Raw genomic sequence first — 23,451 nt, forward strand, 5'->3', positions numbered from 1 at the left:
TATGAAGATGCAATCTCAATCTCAATACCTTAGAAGTAAAAATGGAGGTGTGATGTCCTCAAGCAATTGAAGACCATAACCCGAGTCTTGCCCAAATTTACAACAAGCTCGCCTGAGTTGCAGAAAGAGGCCAAGCCATCAAGGAGTCATTGAAGACCATCAAGGGAAGATGTTAGGAAAATCACATCATTAGCAAATAGGAGAATAGAGATCAATACTTGATGCAAGTAACAACCATCACCAGGGAGCGAGCAATCATGGAGAAATGCCTCAAGATCATTGATGTAGATGCCAAAGAGAGTGGGGGAGAGAGGGCAGCCTTGTTTCACCTCGATAGTGCTTTGGATAGGGTCACAGAAGCCTGTGGAGTCCTAAATCTTCCCACAACACACTTGTACAACTTCATAATAGCTATAAAGAGAATCTTTGAGATCTTGATGTCCCTAAGATGCTGAAAAAGAGACGCTCGAGGAATAGAGTAGAAGGCTTTGTGAAAGTCAACAAAAAAGCAGTAAATTTTTGCCAAGCAATGGTGAGCCTCCTTAATGATGGCTCGTAAGGTCACAATAAGATCAGTGATCTGAAAATCTATACGAAACCTAGCCTGATCTCTAGCCTGACAATGTCGCTGATAAAGTTCTCTGGACAAGATACCATTTAGCACAATTGCATAGAGTTTGGCGAAGGTATAGCCAACCATGATGGTCCTATAGTTCCTAGGGTTAGAAGGTGGCCCGAATTTATGGATCGGATAGATAGTATGTTGTGACCAAGAGTCAAGAAATCCAACACAAACCACTTGATTAAAGAGCACTATAAGAAAGGGACCCAGGACAGAGATACCCAACCTGAAGAATTCAGCTTGGAATCCTTCCTCATTTGGAGTTATGCTATTGTTCATAACTCTAACTGCCTCAGAAATGTGGGAAAAGGAGAAGAGGTGACAACGGGTGGGGGGAGAATGAGATGGAGAGGGGTTTGGCCAAGAATATCATAGAGGGTAGAGGTGTGGGAGGCAAGGGAGTGAAGGTCCAAAGTGGGGGCGAGGGGGAGGACATGGTGCGCCAAAAGAGATTTGTAGACTGGAAGAACGTGGCACAAAGAGATCTACATTGCAGCAAAGTGAACTTTTGTTTCTTATGGCAAAGAAAGCAATGGTAGTCGAGCCTCAACTAAGAGGAAAAGGAGGAAGAAGTGAGTGGAGAAAAGCGAAGCATGTGGTAAAAGGATTTGCAATCCTCATCAAACCATTGGTTCATGGGGCAAGATTTGCGAGTGGGGCGAGGAGAGAGCGAATAGGTGCAGTGGGGAATGGAGAGAAGGGCAGACTCCCACAAGGCAAACACAAGTGAGTGGAACATGGAGGTGACATCCTCGAAGTCGGAGAAGGGGTCATGTAGAAGAAGTCGTCTAAGGTGATGGATGAAAGGCTCTGCGTCATCATCAATGAAGTGAAAAGAAGTACAAGCATGGGGGGAGAGTGGGGAGTCTACTAGAAGATGAGGGCAAGAAGAAGCATATAAGTAAGGGAGAGGAGATGTCAGGGGTCCTTGAAGGGTGATGCTAAGGAGGGCATGGTCAGTAAGAGGAAGGCGAGAGATGGTAAAGTGGCAAATGAGAGGGATGAAAGAGGTCATAGAGAGAACATAGTCCACAACACTAGCACCACCACGATGTGGCCAACAAGTGAAGAGTTCAAAGTCAAGAAAGCAAGATAGCCCATTCAAAATCACTAAGTCAAATGATTCACAAAGCTAAAGTAAATTTCGACCATACCTAGTGAAGGGCCCCTAACGATCCTCGAAGAGTCGATGTAGACCCACAAAACCAAGATCAAAAGTAGTCATACATATGGGATTAGCCTTACAATTATGGAGGGGAGGCTATAGGTCTCTGGTTCGCACGTTAAAGTCGCTCAAAATGATGATGTCCCCCATGGCAAAGAATCTGGTAATGTGCTCAAGAAGGTCCTCATAGGGGTCCCCACTTAGTGTTGTGAACTGCATAGTACGAAGATGCTAGCGGAAAGTAGCTGACGGCGATATAGGTATCTTTATAGAGCAAGGTCCCTCGATCAATGCTAATCCACATGAACTTGGCATAGCTGTCGAAGTGAACCATGGAAATAGTATTGAAAAGTTGGCCCTGAATAAGACAGGCAACCCCACCAAAACCTCTGACCCCACCGGAGCACTGAACCTCATCTCTAAAAGAGGAGAGCCATTTGATAGCCAGAAATACCAGGAAGAGGACGCATGGGACTCTCATGTGTCTCTATAATAAAAAGAAGGTCGACAGAACCAATAGCGTTGTTAAGTAAGCCAAGCATAGACCAGAGGATACCATTACTGTTCCAACAATTGAGGCATAAAGAGTATGTGCTTAACTACTGCTGAACCCGTCATTTGGCCTTAGAGGCCGCCCTCAAAACCTAGCTAGTAGGAAAGGTGTCGCAGATTACTACTTTAAGATTTTCGATGACTGCATATTTACCCTCTTGTCTAGCTACCATAATGAGGTCATGAGCTTGCTTGAGTTCTGCCATCTATGATCGGGTGAGGCCCTCGTCTAGGTAGATTTTAAGGGAAAGAGAGAATAACTTTCTCTTTTCCTTAGGAGCCTGCAACCTGTCAAAGAGGGAGAGGAACCAAATGAAGAGAGTACCATTTGGGCCTAACTAACACCTGTTAAGAAAGATATCTGAAATGTCTAGTTGATCCTTGAGGAAAGAGTATCTGGCAGTCAAGGGATCATCAATGGAGGGGAGACCACAGACTCGTAGGTTTAGCTCATGGATCCGCCTAACCTACTCATCGTCCATCTTCCCTTGTACTAACTTCTCAACACTTGAAAGAGGAGCCTTAGCCGCAGAGCTGCATAAAGAAGCCCAAGACTTCACCTTCAATTCAATTTTTGTTAATAGTGAAGAATGTCTATCCACGATCTCTTATTGTTTTTATTTGATAGTGTCCAACTCCCTAAGTTGCATGGTAATGGAGTCCAGATTAGCCTTGAGGCCTGTATTTTCGGCAACTAGAGATTGTATTGTATCTCGTAGAGTGTGGTTCTCAAAAATTCCAACAAAGTCAACTATTTTGCGAGTTTAACACAGAGTGAAGTTGACTGAGCAACATTATTTTGCATGACAACATTGACAGACTCTATTGTAGTCAAGGGATCAGTGAGCTGCTGGAGTGTAATTGGATTAGATAAGGGTGCCATAGCTTATAAAGAAGGGTGCTCCTAAAAATTCACAGCTTTACCACAAACTAGACATTCTATCAAACATCTATCACAATGCCACCAAATACCTCCACACAACAGTGAACAGAGGCCTAGTGCACCAGTTAGACATTCTGTCAAATAGTTCCCTTGCAAAGAACCAAACGCTACCTTCTCCCCCAACCCGTGTGTTATGGCACGCCTCTATTACAAGCAGCAAGGGCATGACAGGCAAGCTTTGATAGTTGTAGCTCAAGTCAAGAGAGTGAGTGTGAGTCAGAGTGGGCTGGCCCCACGCAGACACAACTCCGACAATCACAGCTCTCGACAAGGAGAGTGGACTGGCCTTGAAAACGACGTCTCTAGCCCCACAGCACTAGCCCCACTCTGGTCCCATGGTCACAACAAGAAAAAGACAACATCCCTCCTGAAAATGAAGTGGAAAAATTAATAAAAACCCCATGCCGATACTCTCAGGTCTGTTTTCGTCTCTAAAGAAGAAGATGCCCTCTAATGCAGATAATCTACAAAAGAAAATTTTTGCACCTGCAAGATATCAACTGGATTGCATAAAAGCTAATGGACAATTGCACGAGGTTGCAAGGGTTTCTGGTGTTCAATGCAATCGGTGAAGGAACGGCATTCAGGAGTTAGTAGAGAAGAGGAGCTAACAAAAGCGTTCAGATTTCTAGATAGAAATCAGACAAGAAATATTTACATTAGGGAGTTGTGGCACCTGTGAAATGTTGACAGCAATGTATAGAAAACTTGTGAAGGTTTAGATGAGTCCTTGGTGGGTCCTTGTGAAGGCCACTAGTGCAGAGCCCATTGGATGGTTAGTATGACCTTGTTGGTTGATTAAAGCCTTGTTTAGAAGCAAACCATCAATCCCTCTCCATCATAATGTTTCAGTGTAGATATTAGGTGATGAATTACACCACAAGTAGATTTTTGGTGATGTGTTCCATAACTGTGTTTCATGACTTTCTAATTATGAACAAGCTTATATCAGAATGGTTGTAGCATCTCTAGTCAATGAAAAGAATAAAGATGTCTTTGGGAATGATATTGGATGTTCAAATCTGCGGATAGAAGACATGTTCAATGCCTACCACCTATTCAAAGTTATATCAAAATTAATTTTGATGGCTCGTCAAGAGGAAATCTCGGGAAGGCTAGCATTGGCATTTGTTTGCATGATCACCAAGGACATTGCATTACATTCAAAGCATGCTCTATTTCGCCAGGAAATAATAATGTTGAAGAAGCAATTGCTCTTCTCCATGGCTTGATGATAGCAAAAAGAGGTGATTTCACAAACATTCACATTGAAGGGGACTCATTGGTAATAATTAATTTATGTATTAAAAGAACTACCGCTCACTGGAAACTTATGTATATTTTGAATCAGATTTGGCCAATAATAGATTTAATTCAAGATGTGCAAATTTCACATATCTTCAAAGAAGACAAACTTGCCAATTGGGGATGCAACGGAGAGCATATACTGTTACTATCTCGGGATGAGATTAAACACTGAAATAGTCAAATTCAGGAATTGATTAATCTTGATATTTACATGTCTGATCACCTATCTCTTTCTTGCTAAATTAGTAGCCTCCTGTATTTTGTAATGTAATGAGGAAGCAGGGTTTTCTTACTAGTTGTTTCCCTGCTGAGTTTTTTGAATTAGTTATTATAAATAAAATATTTAATGACATCATTCATTTTTGTGGAAAAAAAAAACATTTCTATGTGGTCCACATGTTAGTGGTTAATCGTTTTGGTGCCGCATTATGGTTTAAGTCGGTTTCCAATATAACTTATGGATGTTTCGCCAACAAGGCTTATGTTGTTTCTTGCACTTTACATTTAGAGTCTGCAACAACATTTGAGTTTGTGATGAGTTATCTGGGAATATGTAATTGATCAGAGTGATCAGCATTGTGCAAAATCAGATTGGGGTTGTGTTTTTGGGTCAAGTGGTAAAGGGTTACACACTACATCTTTACACTACTTTCAATATTTCCAAGCAAGGTTTTTTCTTTCTGGTCCTGGCAGACTAAAATAGTAAACCCTATAGACATTAAAATAGTGAACCCAACATCATGGAGGGGAAATGAGGTTTAACACACAAAAAATGCTAACAGTGAAGCCAAATTAAGATGCAAATAAGAAATTGAAAATATATGACTCATTTCCTAGGCATTTTACAAGTTCTTCCTTTGCACATATCCATCATTAATCCAATCCTATCAGCTCCTTGTGCCAACATTTAGCACCCTACAATAAAAAAATTGAGAACAAAAGTAAACATAGTTTGAAAGAAAATAGGAAGGTGAAATAAGCTCAAAATGGGAGTTAGCATATTTTAGGGGTAAGGATTATGTATTTTTTAGCGGTTTTTTAGTTAAATACAAGCCCTACAAAATTGTCAAATCTGCAAGCGATTCTGCAGACAACTAGTCCTACCCTGAGACAGAGCAGGTCTATGGCTCAGCTCTGCATTTCCATCACCTTAGACTTGAAATAACAAGTCTGGGAAAGGTCACACTGAGTACTACACAATGGTGTAGAAAATTACTTTCACAAACCACCTTGCCCATCTAAAGAATGGCTAAAATAATGAAATTCAAGGCTTGCGTACATAAGTTCAAATTGCATATTACACCAAATATATATACTTCCTACTCTCTATGACGAAAGGTAAATGAATTTCATTGGATCTCACGATATATTTGAAATACATTTAGTGACTAAAATGTGAGATATCAAAAAACAAAATATTAAGAATTATAAATTTTTAATTAGTACTGGATCTTTTCCATGATATAGATGCACAAAGAATGGACTCTTGAATAAAAGAAACTGGATAGATTTTATGACATCAAAACTTCAGATGCTGTTTCATAGCCTTTATCACTTTGCCTTTTGATTGAGTGGCGGTCAGTGTTACCTTTCTCTCAATATGGAAAATCTATAAATGTTAAACGGTTCCAGTATTTGACTTTTCTAAAAGTTTTACAAGGGTGTACGATTCAGCATCTGGCCTTGCTCCACTTAGAATCATTCTCCTGAGAAAATCATGAGGGCATAAATTTGCCTTTACATATGCTTTTAGGAGAGTATTATAAACAAAAGTATATCTACTGTATTTGGATTTTGTAATATCTGTAAAGAACTTTTCAGCAAATTCTACATTGCCTTTATTAGCAAATGCCTCCACAATAAGAAGAGTTGTTTCAAGCCATGGAGTAGACAATTGCACTCGATTGTTGAGCTGGTAATTTTCTGCCATGCTAATGCTCTTCAACCCTTCATCTACCAAGTCTGCTTTTAAACAACACAGAATTAAATGGCGAAATGTTATAGCATTAGGCTTGTATCTTGATGCTCTCATCTCTCTAAATATGTGTGCAGCCTTCTGGATTCGACCATGCCTCCCATATACTGAAATCATTGCATTATAATGTTCAGTTGATTTCTGTCCTTTTAACATCAATTCCTGCCATATTTCTTCTGCCTTATCAATGCAGCCTGTCTTTCCAAATGCTTCAACTGCCAGAATGTAGCTTTTACTTCTAATATTTGGAAGCTTTTTCACTAGCTGCCATGTTCGTTGCAGATCCTCCTCCTTCCTCAAGGAACCATATAATGACATCAATATATCCAGCGTAGACCAGTTAGTACCTGTTTTTGCCTTTTCTGCTGCTTCTACAAAGGACTCTGCGGCAGCATTTAATCTTGCGATGGCATATGTACGTGCTAAAATACAATATGTTATCTCATTAGGAGTGGCATTAGCCTTGTTCATCTTATCATATACATTTTGTATCCCTTCAATATCATAATCCCGTGATTTTATCTTTAAAAGAATATTGTAAGTGCGGGTATTTGGAGCCACACCATCTGCCTTCATCTGAACAAGAATGCTATCAATGCTCTTTTTGTGACCCAATGACTCATTAAGCAAGATCAACTGATTATATATCATGGGAGCTATGGGAAGACTACGCTCCCTCATTTTCTTCATGTACTGCAGAGCTTTGCCAATTAATCTTCTTTCCAAACAAGCCATAACCAGGTTGTTATACAAAAGCTCATTTTGATATTCAGGAGGAATATGCATAAATAATTTTTCTGCTCTGTCCATTCCATGCACTTTTGCTGTGAATTCCAGAAGATATGAATAATCTATCTCTTTTAATTTGTATGGCCTCTCCCTTACCACCCACTCTGCTACCTAGACACAAATATCAAATTGTAAAAAGATATCAGGCTTTTAAATGATTTAGATATTTTATACGTTATATGAAAAATGCAACCAGTAACATATTACTATGCATAGATTTGCTTACATCACAGCTATTGCCACCGCAAAAATAAACCGTGCTATATATCTATCATCCACTCACTTGACACCTACTATTATTTTTAAAATGTTAGGCTTTATGGCATGATATTTTACTATAATAAAATCTCATTTTATTACTATCATGCTACAAAAGTGAACCTAGGTTTTGGTGACTCCATTAACAACTGGAGAATGACTTGAATTATCATGTACAAGATACAATAGATGGACATAAGATGAAATGAGCGTAACAAATCTTCTCCCTTTATAAGATCCCTGTATATAGACTCAATTTTCAAATGACACAAGACCCATTTTCTAGGCTTAATCTGGCCTCAAGCAGCGGAAATTGAACATTCCAACTATACATTAATGAAGTTCTTCAAAAGTGTGGTGCAAAATGAAAATTGGTAAGCCAGCCTATTTTTCGAGGTTTACACATATATTGAAGACAATTATAAGCATGAGAGAACACATGAAAAGACCAACATTTTGAGATTTTTAGCAATGTTGTCACCACTTGACCCAAGAAAAAGGTGGGCCAACCTTCAGGATTGGTACCACAATAAAAATGGTCAAGACCCAAAATAAATCTTGGGAGATGACTAAGGAAGAGATTATATGATCACAACAGAAAAGATGAGATCTGGAAATGAAAAAAGCAATAAGAAGACGCAATCAGTAAACCACTACCAGTGGATAAATTGCCAGTTTGTCTGGTAGAAAAACTACCATAACTGCAGCTGGAGGCAAAGTAGATGACGATGTTAGTGGTGACTAACACCTGAAGAACTCAAAATGATTTGATCAAAGGAATTTCTGTGGCCTGCAACTAGGTGAGAGATAAAAGAGGTGAAAGCTGTGCAAATGAGGCCGGGATTGATGTGTTCAGATCAGATATTATATTCCGGGGACAATACAAATGAATACAGTTTGGGTTCAAAAAGAGAATTTTGGCTCTTCTCCAGAATGCATTTGGAACATTTTTCTAGGATGAAACGCCAACCAGGGAAAAGGATGACAAAATAGAAAATTTAAAATGGTGCTGCGAATGAGAACGAACAGGATTTGATAGGGGAGCAACCATGGGTTTGCATTCAATTGCAGTTGTAGAAAACTCTTATTAAGATTTTAAATTCCATTCCAAACATTGAAATTTGGGATGAAGATTTGAATAGTACTCGGGACGAATTGAATCAGAATGCCCTTATTTGTAAACTTATTGGGACGTGGACAGCAATGGCGGAAATAAAAAACTGGATAGAGCTGAATTGGAAAGATTACCCTAGACCTAGTATTATATTCCTTACGAAGTGTTTTGTCAAATCACTTCCAATTGAATTTGAAGCAGATTTTCCTTTGTAAAGACCAGATTAACATAATTGACAGCACTGGTGGCCTAGCTGTATTATTGAGTCCAAAAGCTTTCGAAGGCATGCTACAATCTGTCATATTTGGAGATAAATGATCCAAAATGAATCTGGAAAATGCATGCAGGTGTATAAACTTGCACAGTACAATGAATCCAAACTCAAAAAGAGGAGCAGAACATGGAATATGAAGCAGATTGCAAGTGTATGGCACCATAATCACTTCCATAATAGCTTAGTTGAAACTTGGAATGTGAACCATACAGTCATTATTAGGCCTTGTGTGCACTGATGAAATCTTCCAGGGCCCAGAACTCTATTGTTATACAAAACTATAAATAGGAAGTTACAATAAAGTAAACCATTGCTATGAATTTAGAGAATAGAAGAAATATCATAGGATTCAATTGTTTATCGAAGGAAGGAGATAGCAGAAGTAGATCCGACAATGCAGTCCCACTTGATGTAGTTCTTTCTTTCCAAGAAATAAGGCAAGGTTATTGCCACTGCTGAAAACTGGTTACCCCTCTGGTTTCCAGGGTAAATAATATGTGTTAGGTAAGTTTTCTTGCATGAATTATTTATATTTTGAAGACAATATCATCATCTCTCTTTAATTAACTTCATAATTTTTTATTCTTTAATTCTTGTCTGATACAAGTTTCTAAAATTATAAATCATTTTGGTGTCAAAACAGCTTGCTATTTTTGTGGGCTTGAGGAAGGTTTGTATGTTACTGAAAACAAGAGCTTAAAAGGAAGCCACGGATGACACAACTGCTAGATTAACTGCACTTGAATTACAAATTAAAACCATATAGAAAATTGACACTGATTGAGGCAACAACAAGAAAAGCATGTAATAAAAGTACTAGCAAGAAAATTTGGAAGTGGTGAGGAAGAAGATGATTTTTGGAAAAAAAAAAACAGAAAAGGAAAAAAATGCCAAATATTAAACAACTTGAAATATATTCTAGTAGGCATATGATACATGGGGCACCAATAATTAGCTTTGCATGCCTTTGAATGGTGAGTCGTGCTTTTGTATCTTGCAAAACCTATGTTACTAGTTGTAAGCAAAGAAAGAAACCTACTGTTTGTAATAAGGACTATTTTGAAAACTAATTTGTAGGAACTTCTATCCCATAGAAAATAAGGTTGATAACAAAGTCAAATATAAGTACCCCAAACCATAGTTTAACTCGGACTCAACTAGGATTCGATAGACCAAGAGTTCCAACTCAGCCAATACTCAATAAAGACTTAACAAAACACAACAACTTTAAATATTGTTTTAATTTCTTCAATAACACAAGCTTTATGCAGCTAATGAGTCTATAAAATGTTGGGTAAGTGTTATCTCATAGATTTGAATATGAAGAGTATGAAATCACATTATTAGCTGGATGATAACTATTATGAATTTATGATGATTGTCATTGAAAATCATCATCATAAATTGCATATCTAGGCAAATTACAAATTCTCTCTTCCCTATTCTGGTGAAAAATTGAAAGGGTTTATTCCTCCCAACAATTATGGCGTATCAGCCAGCCTAGAAAATTGCACATGTGGATCCACTATGCTACTAGATAGCAATGACTACTTTGCCACATCAATGTCATCCAATCCAATATCTCCTACTTTTTCGGAAACCACATCTGCCATAGCCTACCTCTAAGAATCAGCTAACACATCCTTTATAAACAAGGAAGGCTCCTCATATTGTGTGGTCCAACCACTATAAGGATTGATCTAATCCAAATCAATAAGCTCCTTGGATTTGTCCTCCACCCTTTTTGGCAAAGCTAAAGGTTGTATTACACAATTACTATGTCATCAAGGTATACTTAGGTTAACATATTGTACTTTTCTTATGTGATTGGCATCAAATTAACTCAGTTGCATTCACAGCCCAAAACATTGAAATAAAATTTAGAGGGCTTCTATTCCAATCTTGCAACAAAGAACTTGCAAATAACATATTAAAGAGTTTGTAAGGAAATAATATGTTATAGATAGTTGTAATTTATAACTTGTAAAATATAAGACTTCAGTCTTTGTTACCTGATGATTGATTGGATCTTCCTTGTGTGGTGGTAAAGAAAGGACTTCAAAATAAACTTTACATCTGAAGCAACATCCCACTTATTTCTTCTGGAAAGGACACATTGTACCATGTTGTTGTTGAGGTTGTGGCTGCGATAGAGATTCAATACCTCTGATGATATGCCAGATGATATGTTTTTCTTATTCTAATTTCTGCCCCTGCTCCTGTCAAGTTGAAGAAGTTCTTCCTTCTTTGCTATTATGTTGTGCTCTGCCTTCATTTCCAGCTTGCAATTCTGAGCATTATCATGAGGTTATATGTATCTCATTTTATTGGATATGCTGACTCAGCAGAGTTGAGTATTTCTTTCACTGATTTGGCACTATATTTGGCGGTGCTGGGAATTTATGATAATTTTCAATAATCTGAAGATATCGTGTATTCATTATAAGCATCGGCTCTTATTTTATTATTCTCTACTCTCATTATACTACATCCTTTCTTATTATTTTAATGTCGTGGTTTTCTGAAAACGTCTTTGATTGTCTTTGGTGAACTGTAAGACTCTTCAATTCGTGCGCATGGCATTCTATTCTCTATGAGGAGGTTTTTTTTATTGTCCAGTCCAGTTTCGGCGATTATCAGAATTCAGATTGTAGCCCTGTTTAGGTGATTATCAGAAGTCAGCGTTCTGTGATTTCTATTATTCTGAAGAAGTCTTGCAATCTGGTCATGATTGTATTTTTGCATTGTTGTTCTACATTTTGCCACCACAAAATGTAGGTAACAATACAAAACTTTCCGATTTAGTTTCGCATTTCTCTGAATTAAATTCATTATTTAATTGATTATATTGATCAACTAATCGATTTTAATTGATATAATGAATCCTTTTACTGAAGGCTTTCGTCAAGTCTTTTTAGTTTTTTTGTTTGTTGAGCCTATGCTTGATTTTTGAAGCCTTCAATGTCCTTTAGGCTTTTTCTCATTTTTGAGTGTGTTTGTTCGCTTTTGGTCCTTTGGTTTTGCTCAAGTCATTGCTTTCGGTTTTCACGTTGATTCGGATCTTAGGGCTTAGTCAGAGTTGGCAATCAAAAGATATGACCATTTTAGTGCCTAAAAAGTGAACTCTCCAAGTGCAAGTGCGCGAATTCAAATATCATGTTATATTTTAATGTTGACATTCACTTTTTGAAATATATAACATTAAATCACTTTATTTTATGTTTTTAAGTTACTTTATCATTTAAATTTATCACTTCAAGTAACTATAGTGCACTTTATGTTATATTTTTAAGTTGAGTTGCTTTTTAATTTTTCACTTAAATGACTATATTAACTATATAGTTTGATTTATTTTTGAAGTAACTTTATGTTTTATTTAAAACATATAAGTTAAATATTACTTTTTGAAATGATATTTGCACATAATATGTTAATTCTATTATGTACATATTATTTTTGACCCAATTAAGTGATATTTTCTTAAAAAATCAATTAGACATGTGCTTAATTGATCACTTAAGTTGTGCAAATACATGTCTTTCAACCCATGTACATGTAAATATGTAAATGTCTCTAGAGACCATGATTTTGCTCTAAAAAGGCATTTTAAAACACTTTAAACATGTAAATGCATGCATTTCAAAATGTGCAATGGGTCTCCAAAAGTGCGATTTGCATCTTGGAGCCTTTTTAAAATATGCAATGACCCTTGGAGAGTGTGATTTTGCACTAAAGGCTTATTTTGACAAGTTTTTTAAATATGCAAAGGCACTTCTAGAGTGCGATTTGCATAAGAGACCAAGTCCCATGCATTTTAAAACATGCAAATGACCTTCGAGAGTGCGATTTACACTAAAACATGTAAATATGCAAATGCATGTTTAGAGTCTGATTTTAAACATGTAAATGCATATTTGAAATATGCAATGGACTTCTAAGAGTCCATTTACATGTAAATGCACCTCCAACCAAAGGATTTTATATGTAATGTGTCTTGGAGAATCCAATTTTGCATTCAAAACTCATGTAATCACCCTCCAAGACGTCATTTTTGCACTCCAAATCCAAAAACGTTCAAATACATGGCCTGTGTTACATTTTTTAAATATGTAATGAGGTCTTGAGAGTGTGATTTGCACTTGCAGCCATCATATGAATGTATTTTAAACATGCAAATGCTTCCATAGACCCTGATTTTGTATTCCAATACATGCAAATGCATTTGAGGAACCCGTTTTTTGTTTTCCTAAGTCAAAAACACTTCAAAAACTTCTATTTTTTGGCCACTTTTTTTGCTAAAAACGCCCAGAAAATTGAGTTTTTCATCCACATTTTTGCATTTGGATCCATGTTTTATCATTTGGGGAAGTTGTTTTTTGCATTCACAAGTCAAAAACAATTAACATACATGCATTTGGAGGGCACTTTTTTGAGCAAACACATCCCAATTGATGTATTTCATCAAAAACGTTTTGCATTTGGGGGTTTAAAGATCATGTTTTTGGCATTTGCATACAAAAACGTTTCATAGAATGCTCATCAATATCCATCACTTGCAAGATAGAAAGAGTCAAGTTAGTTGTTTGTGGATCCGGATTTGAGGAGAATTGGTCTTCAAGTCTAAATCTTGCTAATTGGGCTCTTTGATCCCCAAACAAGTGGACATTTTCAATCTTGCTCATTAATGCATGCCTATCTTTCTATTTTTTTGCATATTATGGCTTGTTATTACACATTTATCTAAAGATATGCCATGAAAAGTGCATTTTTCTTTTAAATAAGATGAAAACCTTCATTTTCACATGTTTGGAATTTCTCCAAATTCCAATATTGAAATTGCATATAGGAGAGCAACTTGATATTTTATCAAGTTTGAGTCGGAGCAAGGGGTATGTTTTTGTTTTGCTTCTTTGTTTGCTTGCTTGTTTTGGAAGAAAGTTGAAGAATTTTTCCCAAGAATGCAAGTGCATATTGCATCCATTTCACTTTCCATCGTTCCATGCAAATGCATCACATCTTTCTATATCCCACCAATTCATGTCAAAGCATATTGCATCAATTTCCTTCATATGGAATTACATATAAATCCATTTTCCAAACCCGCTTATATGTAATCTCATCCTTCATACCTAATTACATGATTACATGTAAATCACTTTACATCTAATTGCATCCAGAGAATCAAACTTTGGTAGAAGGTGACTCTTTAAACACCAAAGTCGCCATCTGCACACATCCATATGCATCCCAACTTGCATTCTTTGTCATCCCATAAAAGTCCATCTTTGCCCACATGCATTGTACCCTTGAGAGTCCGATTTTGATCTTTTTCACCCAAATACATATGCTTTTTGGTTCATTTCCAGCCATCAAATGTGTTCCATAAGTATCTAATCCATACTTCAAACACTCGTCCTTCATGGATTCATCATTGTAACTCAAATCCCAAAGTTTTCATGAATCCAATCTCATCAAATGATGCTTTCATCTTCATGTTGCGGCGCACTCTTCAAGATATGTCAGAACTTCAAAGAACAGACATCCTGTCGAGAAGATATGCTTTGATCCTCAGGAAGCAGTAATTCATTTGGTCTCCACTTTTCTAGAGGTTGTCTGAGGACCTGAGTTTGTATAGGAATGCGCCAAGCACTTTGCTTCAAAAATTAAAAAAGTTGCAAATATTGGTGGGAAAGTTGTTCCAGGTTTACATTCAAACATCATTGAGAAAGTTTTCAAAGTGTCAGAGATTTCATAATGTGTCAATCTATAAAGGAGAATTCATGACAACTCGAACGAGAAAAAGCTTGATCACATCAAGTTTTCAAATGACAACTAGAAACTAATCAAAGAGGATGTAGTGGTGCAGAATACAAGAATCCCTGGTCCTGTAAGCATCACCAAGTACAAGGCCCTTCGAAACAATCCTTAGGATTGTTTTAACTCTCTTTCGTCTTCTTTCTTCTTTAGCTTTCATGTTTGTAGATTGGAGAGAATGTATTGCATGAAATTGTGTAATTACATGTAATGTGATTTGCATGTCTTTATGACATGTAATCCAATAATTTCTCTCATTAGTTAGACTAGGTTAAAGTTGGTTGAGTTGCTCCCACTTTTTCCTCCATCTTTTTCTCAACTCTTTTGCCTATATAAAAGAGTGCCCTCTCATTGTAAAATTCATCTTTCGTTATATACAAGAAAGCTCTGCCAAACTTATACAAGCATAACTTTGATTGTGTAGTACAAATTTAGGAGAATAGTGAATAAAAGAAGCACTTGGATTTGAAGCATTGACTAGAGCAAATTAGAAGCTTTGACTGTAATTTGTGCCTATTATCTTTCATTCATGTTATTATTGTGTATTCAATAATAGAGCATAATGAATTAAGAAGCAATCGGAGCCAAAGCTTTGACTGAGAGTGATTGTGGTGATACAGAGACTAGGAGCTTTGACTGTAGCTTGTATTACCATCTCAAATTCATGAAAAATAGTTAGAATTCCCTACTTCTGGAAGTCTTTGTGCCCCAACGGTAGAGGTTATTCTTACAGAATAGGTTAAAACAGAACTTAGAGCCAAACTGGTACACTTTTAACTAGCCTTTGAGTTGGTGTGAGTTTATCGGTGTCACCATTTCCACCTATTAGATAGAAGTGTAGCTAGATGGAAGTCAAGGGTTTGATACATGCCCTGTACATGTCATGGAATTTCCAAGTGAAATGGATCAGATATGTCATTAGTAGGGTTCAAGACATGTCCTTATGGCTAGAGGAACTCGTGAAGATCACCAAGAAGATGATTCACTGAGTTACAGGCTATCCAATGTTGGACAGAGCCAAGACAACCAAAACACTAGCTCATGGTGAGCTTGCTAAGAAAACCCTAGCAGAATGGGACGGCAAGGGAATGAAATTGAACGCCACTAACATGGAGATCAAATTTAGGATTCATGTGATAGCCCACAAGATCTACAATTCAAGCAGGCCGAACAGTGTTCCATGTAGAATAACTTATCCTTTGACCTTGCCGAGTTGTGGCTGAGCCAACTAGGCAAAAACATGGAGAGCATTTGGGCATCAAAGAAAAATGTAAGTTTGGCTCTCTCCTTTTATGTTTATTTTTCTATTTACAAAAGTTCTTTCCATCCAAGCATGGTGTAGTTTGGAGTAAGGATAGACCGGTCATTTATCAGATCAATGACTTCATAAATGAATTGGGAGAAAATTTTGATGGTATCATGGACACATATTTTGAGAATTTCAAGGAAAAGATGTAGAATAGGTATATAATTCCCCAACAATTGGTTGAACAATATGCACAAGACATCTATTTCTTAGTTGATTGTGACAATACTCACATTCAAGCAGTCATTTCTAGGACTGCATGGATAAGACCCTTGGGGTATGAGGTAAACATTGATGATACTAAGGATATCATTGAGGCTCTTTTGAATGAGCCAGCTGACCCCAAAGCAACATATTTTGGTACATATGAAGAAGTCAAAACCAAGATATCTCTAGAAATAGAGATTCCTCAAGTTTTGAAGAGAGGGTAGAAGAGAATGGAAACCATCAAGAAGAAATTAGAAAAGAAAGATGACTCTCTTATGCTCACTAAGGGAAAAGGAGAAGATGAGGAAGACGAAGAAGAGGAAGGACCTCCAAAGAAAAAGGGGAAAGGGATCATAACTGCACCAAAGAAAGCTACACCTAAGAAAGTAGCTACCCCTGTGATCACTACAGCAAGAAAGTGAAAAAGAAAATTGAAGCTTCAGAATGATGATGATGAAGAGGAAAACACTCCTATCATTCAACTGAAGAAGCTCCCACTAACCTTTGAGCAGCAATTGAAGAGATTGAGAGAAGGAAGTGGCATGGGAGGATTCAAGTACATCAAATATGAATCCAGAGAATTAGAGGAGCAGCAGCAAATAGAAGATGCTTTGGTGGAAAAGATGGCCAAATGGAAGTATGATCCAAATGAGCTAAAGAGCCAAGTACTTGATGTCTTACTCAAGGCAGTTACACAAAGATGGACAATGTTGTGAAGACAGAGAGGGACATCAGATAACAAACTTCGAAGAGCATCATGCCTAACTTCACAAAAGAAGAACTCAAGGAGGCAATGGCAAAGCATGAAAATAGGCAAGCTCCTAGATTCAAGGCATTTTAAATTTTGTCCAATAATATTGAAGAGGTTGTTTAGTCCACAACAAAGCTGTGGAGAAAAATTTTTGAGGAAGAAAATATGATAGAAAAAGATGAAGAGAAAGATGTACAGAGTACTACAGCCTATAGAAGAGTCAGATACAGAAATGATGGCAGCTACTGTGATTGCCTCTCTAACTCCACTCCAAGCCAAGCCATTGCTTCATCAAGTGTAGAGAAGATAGAGAAGGAGAAACAAAGTCCCGCATCCATCCAAGTAGTAACCGAGCAGCAATCTCTGACTACTTCTGGGCAAGGCTTAACCAAGCTGAAATCATATAAGGATAAGGACAAGGTTGACAAAGAAAGTAAAGAAGAATTCAAGAGTCAATCGAGTGGAGAAGAGAAGAAGGATGAAGATAAAGGCAAAGAAATCATAGTTTCTCCTACTGCAAAAGGAAAAGAGAAGGAAAAGATTCCTAAAGAAATAGATCTTCACACTAAGATTGTGATTCCAAATTGGGATCAACAGAATCTCATTGCTGAACAGATGGACATTATGAGTGATTTATGGAGGAAAAGAGCATAGCAGAGAAAATTGAAAGCTGAAAAGGACAGAGGAAAGGTTCTTGAAGACATCAAGGACATATTTTTGGATATAATGCAAATTGAGGTAAATAATAAGGCCCCCATTATTGAGCAGTTAGTTGATATTGTACATAAGTTCAATAAAGATATAAATGGCCAGGATAAACTTCTGCAAATGTCAAAAAGAAAATTCGAAAATAAAGTTTTGGAGAATGTAGCAAAGAAGATTGCTATTGATCAAGTGGAATTGTCCACTCTCATTGGTACTCTAGAAAGAGTTGTAAATAATGTTGTTTCCTTATTTACAAACTATGTGATACTTCAATTTTCACCAAGGAAATAAAGGAAAAACTAACAAAGATTGATGAAGACTTGAAGAACAGTGCTAGTTGGTTAGTACTTGACCTGAGTTCCAGCTCTAATCATTTTGTAAAAGTCATATTTTTGACAGATTTGCAGGCAGAATTGTTGAGGGAGGAAGCCAGAATTAGGGCAACAATATCAGACATTCAAAGTATGATACTTCCTCACATGGATGTGATGCAAAAACATCTTGCACATGCAAAGACACTATTTCATGACACAAACTTCTCAGTTGCAGATCTCATGATGGAGTTATCAACTGGACTTTAGATTGAATTGCACATTTTGAAGGTATTGCAAGAAAATAAACACTGTCTTTAATTTTGAAAGTGCATCATGATTTCCTCACTCATTTTGGTATTACCTTGTAAAGATATGTTTTATGGCATTTGTAACAAAAACAAGAGGGAAAATATAATATGTAAACAAGGGGGAAATATGTATAATGGAGAATTGTATAAAGTCGAGGAAATGTATAGAGGCATATATACAAGGAAAATTTATATGAAGCAGATGATCAGATGTACAGATAAACAAAAACATTTTTGAAAAATCCAAATTCAAATTAGTTGTGACTAAGCCACAGTTTTCAGTTCAAACCGAGTTGCAAAACCAAGCATGTGAAAAGGGGGAGAGGGGGAGTTTGATAGAAACTTTTGATCAAGAGATTTTTGATTGATGATAGAACTACACAAGATAAGTGTTTTTGTCACTAATGCCAAAAAGGGTGATTGTTGACCCTAAGGCAAGATATATTGTCAATTAATGACAAACCACTTAAGTTATCTAGGAAGGTCGATTAATACTGCAACCGAGCTTTCCATCAAACAGTAGATTCCTGTGTAGCCCAAGCAGTTCAAGGATATATTGTGTTAACTGAGCTCATAGTATAAACCGAGTAATCAGTGTTATCAGTGGAAACCAAACTCCCAATGTGAATCGAGTTCACAGTTCTCACCAAATTAATTATATAAACCGAGCTAGCAAGTTCAAGTCTATATGCTCCAATATCACCTAACTACTAAAGTGTTATCCAAGCATCCAATGTTACCCGAGTGCCATAGTATCACCCAAGCTCACTATATTGCTCGAGCATCGGCAGAACACCAAATTGCACAATGAGACTCGAGCATCAGCATTTGGCTGACTTATAGGTATAATTCGGTTATTATGTGAGCCGACTTGGTATGAAGTTATTGTTTGATGGATATATAAGGAAGGCAAATTAGTTTGTCTAAGATGAAAAAATAAGTGATATACATGAATATGTGAAGGCAAGAAGCGAATATGGAGCAAGTTGAGTAAGTAGGCTACAAAGCAGTATAAAGGGAAAAGCAAAGACTTATCTATCACAGCCAGGTGATCATATTATCAAAGGGTCTACATTAGCAAACAGAGTTGCAAAGCAGAGATCAACTTGAAGCAGAGATCAACTTGTTGATTCATCCTAACAAGTGCATTGGTGAAATCCTCTAACAAGGTGGATTGAATCTCTTAAAAAAGTACATACTTCATTGTATTGTAAAATCCTTTCACAAGGTGGACCTAGTAGTCCTTCATACTCCTAAAAGAGTAGATCAGCAAAAGTGATCAATTGTAAGCCCTAACAGGCCAACTTTATTACTGCAGTAGTGAAGCATTGTGGGTGTCATCCCTTCCCCAATTTTACCTTCTCCTTGGAGGGTTTCTGGGTTATCAAATTTTACAATCTAAAGAAGTAAAGCAAAAGTATTCTAAGTGTCAAAAGTTTAAGTGGTTCCTAATTCAGCCCCCGCACCCCTTCCCCCCCTCTCAATCACTTGTTTGTCATTATATTTCCAACAAATTTTTCATTTCAATTGACAGTCTATTCCTTGGCCTAACAATATACTCAATATTCATGATTCCCCAAGGCAGTTTACACAAAGGAGATGACTCCCTACGAATATTTTTGCCTTAAATTCATGCACCAAACAACTAATAGTCATGTCTTGCAAATGGAAGTTTTTAGATATTTAAAAGAATTGAACTACTGATCAAGCTCGTGGACAACACCATTTTACTAGCTAAAACAACCATCTATTCTACACCAACAATATTCTGAAAGGAATGACAATTATAACATATGATTACAAAAAATGGCGAGCGCGAGCGGAGGCAGGAGAGGGATTCAAAATTTGAATTCAGAGAAGGGCGGGATTCCTTTGGAATGTCGGAATCAGAACCCTAGTCTGGAGCATGGGCCGCAAAAGGGGGACGGTCGAGGTTCTTCAGCTACAAGGGATTAGTCGGAGAATGTTGATGAGGACCCAGATGTTCCCCCCAAGGAAGTGGTCAAGACTCCTTCGATTCCCAAAATGGGTCAATCAGGATCCACTAAATGGTCATCTCTTCTTGGGATCAAGCCCTCACGTATGTCATCTTTCCCGTCTGTTAAGATTCTCCCTGAGACGGAGAAAGGTTCTTGTGCCATTGCCATCCCGGACGAAATCGTGGATCATAGCATTCGATCCATGGCTTCTACCTTGATTGGTAAATTTATGGGGCCTAGACCAAACATAGATATGTGAGGACTTTCATTAAGAAGAAATGGGCTCTTAAAGGCCAAGTTTCGGTCACGGCCATGGCAAAGGGTTTTCTGTCATTTGAATTCACTTGCATGGAAGACCTTTCTAACATTCTCTGTGAAGGTCAGTGGGCTATTGATCGTTCCACTCTAGTTCTCCAGAAGTGGACATCTAAGTTGAATCTAAATGACTCATTCTTTGTTCAAGCCCCTGTGTGGGTTAGACTGCCCGAGCTGCCATTAGAATTTTGGAATGAAGATGTTTTTATGGGGCTAACCAGGTCTTTTGGAGAACTTTTGTCTATTGATCCGATCACAGCCTCTAAAAGACGTCTCAACTATGCTCACATATGCATAGGGGTTAGGGAAGGCACAGACATGCCAGAAACTGTGGCGTTTCGCTCCAAACTTGGAGTGCATGTTCAAAAACTGATCTATGAAACTGTGTGTTTTGCCTGTTTCCTTTGTCTAAAGGTCGGTCACAAGGCAAATCAGTGCCCTAGGGCTGTGAAGTAGAAAAGTAAAGCTCCTGTTACCTCTGCCAAAGCAAGGAAGAAATCCAAGCCCACTGGCACTTCTGTTAAGGGAAAGAAGAAATTGATCTGGAAACGAAAACCTGCTAAGCAGCCTGAGAACCAAGATGGTAGGGAGGTTAAGAAGAATGCTATCAAGCAAGACGGAGTTCAAGGCGACGAAAGTGGTAATGGTTCCACCCACTCTGACTCAGAAAAGCAGGAAGGAGTCCAGAGTACTGATATAGTGCCAAAGGAGCCTGTTGTGGAGGGCCCAACAGTTGATGCCATAGAAGTGGCAGGAGACAATGTGCTAATTGAGAAAGAGCAGAATGTAGGAAGGCAGGAGACCCCCCGGTCGGAGAGTATAAGGGTCTCTAACTCAGGACCCTTGAATAGTGGTGTTGCTGATCTGTCGAGGGTGGAGGATCACAATCAAAGTGATGGATTCACTGGTGATGAGTCGGGTCAGGAGGGAAGTCTTGTTGCTCCTCTAACGAATTTGCCAACATCCAAAGGTCTAGGGACAAAGATACTAAAGCTTATCAACAACTCTTCTCCAGATCAAATCTCACAATGGGAAGATTGGATTGACAGCTGCTCTCAAGACAGTAAAAATGGCTGGAGTTTGGTTAAAAAAACCCTCCACTGTCACCAGCGACAACCAGAAGCAGGGTTAAGGCTGATGTCGGGGTAAAACCTAAGACTCCAGGAAGGAAAAATCCGTATTAGTTATTGCAAGAAGAGACCAAAAAAAACTTGGCAGATGGGAGCTAGAGAACCATCAAGGAATACTCTAGAAGTAAGAAATGAAGATCATATCTTGGAATATAAGGGACCTAAATGGGGCTCATAAACAAGAAACAGTTACGAATATGATCAGAGATCAAAGACCAGATTTTTTATTGATTCAAGAAACCAAAATGAGAAAAGATGTGGTAGGCAAGCTCTCTTTCAACAAAAGCATGAGTAGCGAGGCCACAGATTCGAAGGGAGCTGCAGGAGGGGTGTTGATACTCTATAACAACAAGGCATATCAGATTTCTATTATCTATAATGAAGGTAATGACCTCCTATGTAAGGTGTCCCATATTCATAGTGATGATTCTTGGTTTATTTTAAATCTTTATGCTCCCAATTCTAAAAGGAAGAGAAAGGTCTTCTAGGCTAAGATTCTAGAGGTTATTAGCATTAATAACATAAACAAAGGGATTATAATGGGGGATTTCAATTCTCCCCTCTCTGATGATGATAAATGTGGAGGGTTTGCCCCGGATCAGGAAAGTAAGTTAGACCTTTCAAATTTCATTAACAATTTGGCTTTTATGGATGTTGATCTCCTAGGGGGTAGATTCACTTGGTCAAACAAGAGAGTTGGGGGGGAATGCATCCAGGTCCGTCTTGACAAAGCCCTTATTTCCCTTGTTTGGTTGCAAACCCATTCCTGCAGACTCTCCCTTCTCCCTAGAGTGGGATCGGACCATTCCCCCATATCGCTCTCTGTTTGCCATTTAATGATTAAACGTACTTTCCCTTTTCAGTTCAAGAAAATGTGGATTTCCCAGCCGGCTTTCAAAACCAAGATTTCTTCATAGTGGAAAATTGAGGTGGAAGGTACTGCAATGTTCAAGGTAGCCCAAAAATTGAAGAATGCGAAAAGAAATATTAAATTCTAGAACAAATTGGACTTTGGCCACATATTCCAGGAAAAGGATGAGAAGACTGATCAGCTCCGTATAGTTCAGGAAGAGATTCAGCAAGATGGATATAATGACCAAAATTGGCTGGAGGAAAGATTTATTCTCTCTGACCTCCACAACATCATCTCCAGGGAAGAACATTTTTGGAAACAAAGATCAAGAGTTAATTGGCTTAAAGAAGGGGACCAGAACACCAGGTTCTTCCATTTGTCCACCCTTCAACATTGGGCCAATAATAGGATTTCTAGCATCAAAAAAGGACAGACTTTGTTATCTAAGGAAGATGAGATAGCGGATGAAGTGCAGTTTTTCTCTTCTCTTCTCACTAAGGATCCTTCTCTCTCGGTGCCTGATCAAGAGGAAATTTTATCTGCTATTCCTTCACTGTTGCAAGCCAACCACAACTCTATGTTGAAAGCTATCCCATCCCAGGAGGAAATTTTTCATGCTCTCAATTCCCTTCTGGGTGACAAGGCCCCTGGCTTGGATGGTTTCCGGATTTCTTTTTCCAGGTCTATTGGGAGGTGGTCAAAGGGGACGTTGTAAAGGCTGTGCAAGAATTCTTCAGGGCCAGAAACCTTTTGAAAGAACTCAATGCCA

The 23,451-nt window shown here is 37.9% G+C and overlaps 1 protein-coding gene across 1 annotated transcript in view; it reads right to left on the reverse strand.

The window, feature by feature from the left end:
• Positions 1-6,054: 6,054 nt before the first annotated feature.
• The window catches only part of LOC149538668 (Tetratricopeptide repeat (TPR)-like superfamily protein), a 35,981-nt gene continuing 18,584 nt past the window's right edge, over positions 6,055-23,451 (reverse strand). The window contains exon 2 of the mRNA XM_089799997.1: positions 6,055-7,465. Within this exon, the coding sequence (XP_089656123.1) occupies positions 6,209-7,465 (1,257 nt within the window). The 3' untranslated portion in view covers positions 6,055-6,208. The remainder of the gene's footprint in view (positions 7,466-23,451) is intronic.

The sequence above is a fragment of the Cupressus sempervirens genome, chromosome 9, assembly GCF_028749045.1.
Source record: "Cupressus sempervirens isolate cs-2001-9-10 chromosome 9, ASM2874904v1, whole genome shotgun sequence".
Taxonomy (NCBI): Eukaryota; Viridiplantae; Streptophyta; class Pinopsida; order Cupressales; family Cupressaceae; genus Cupressus; species Cupressus sempervirens.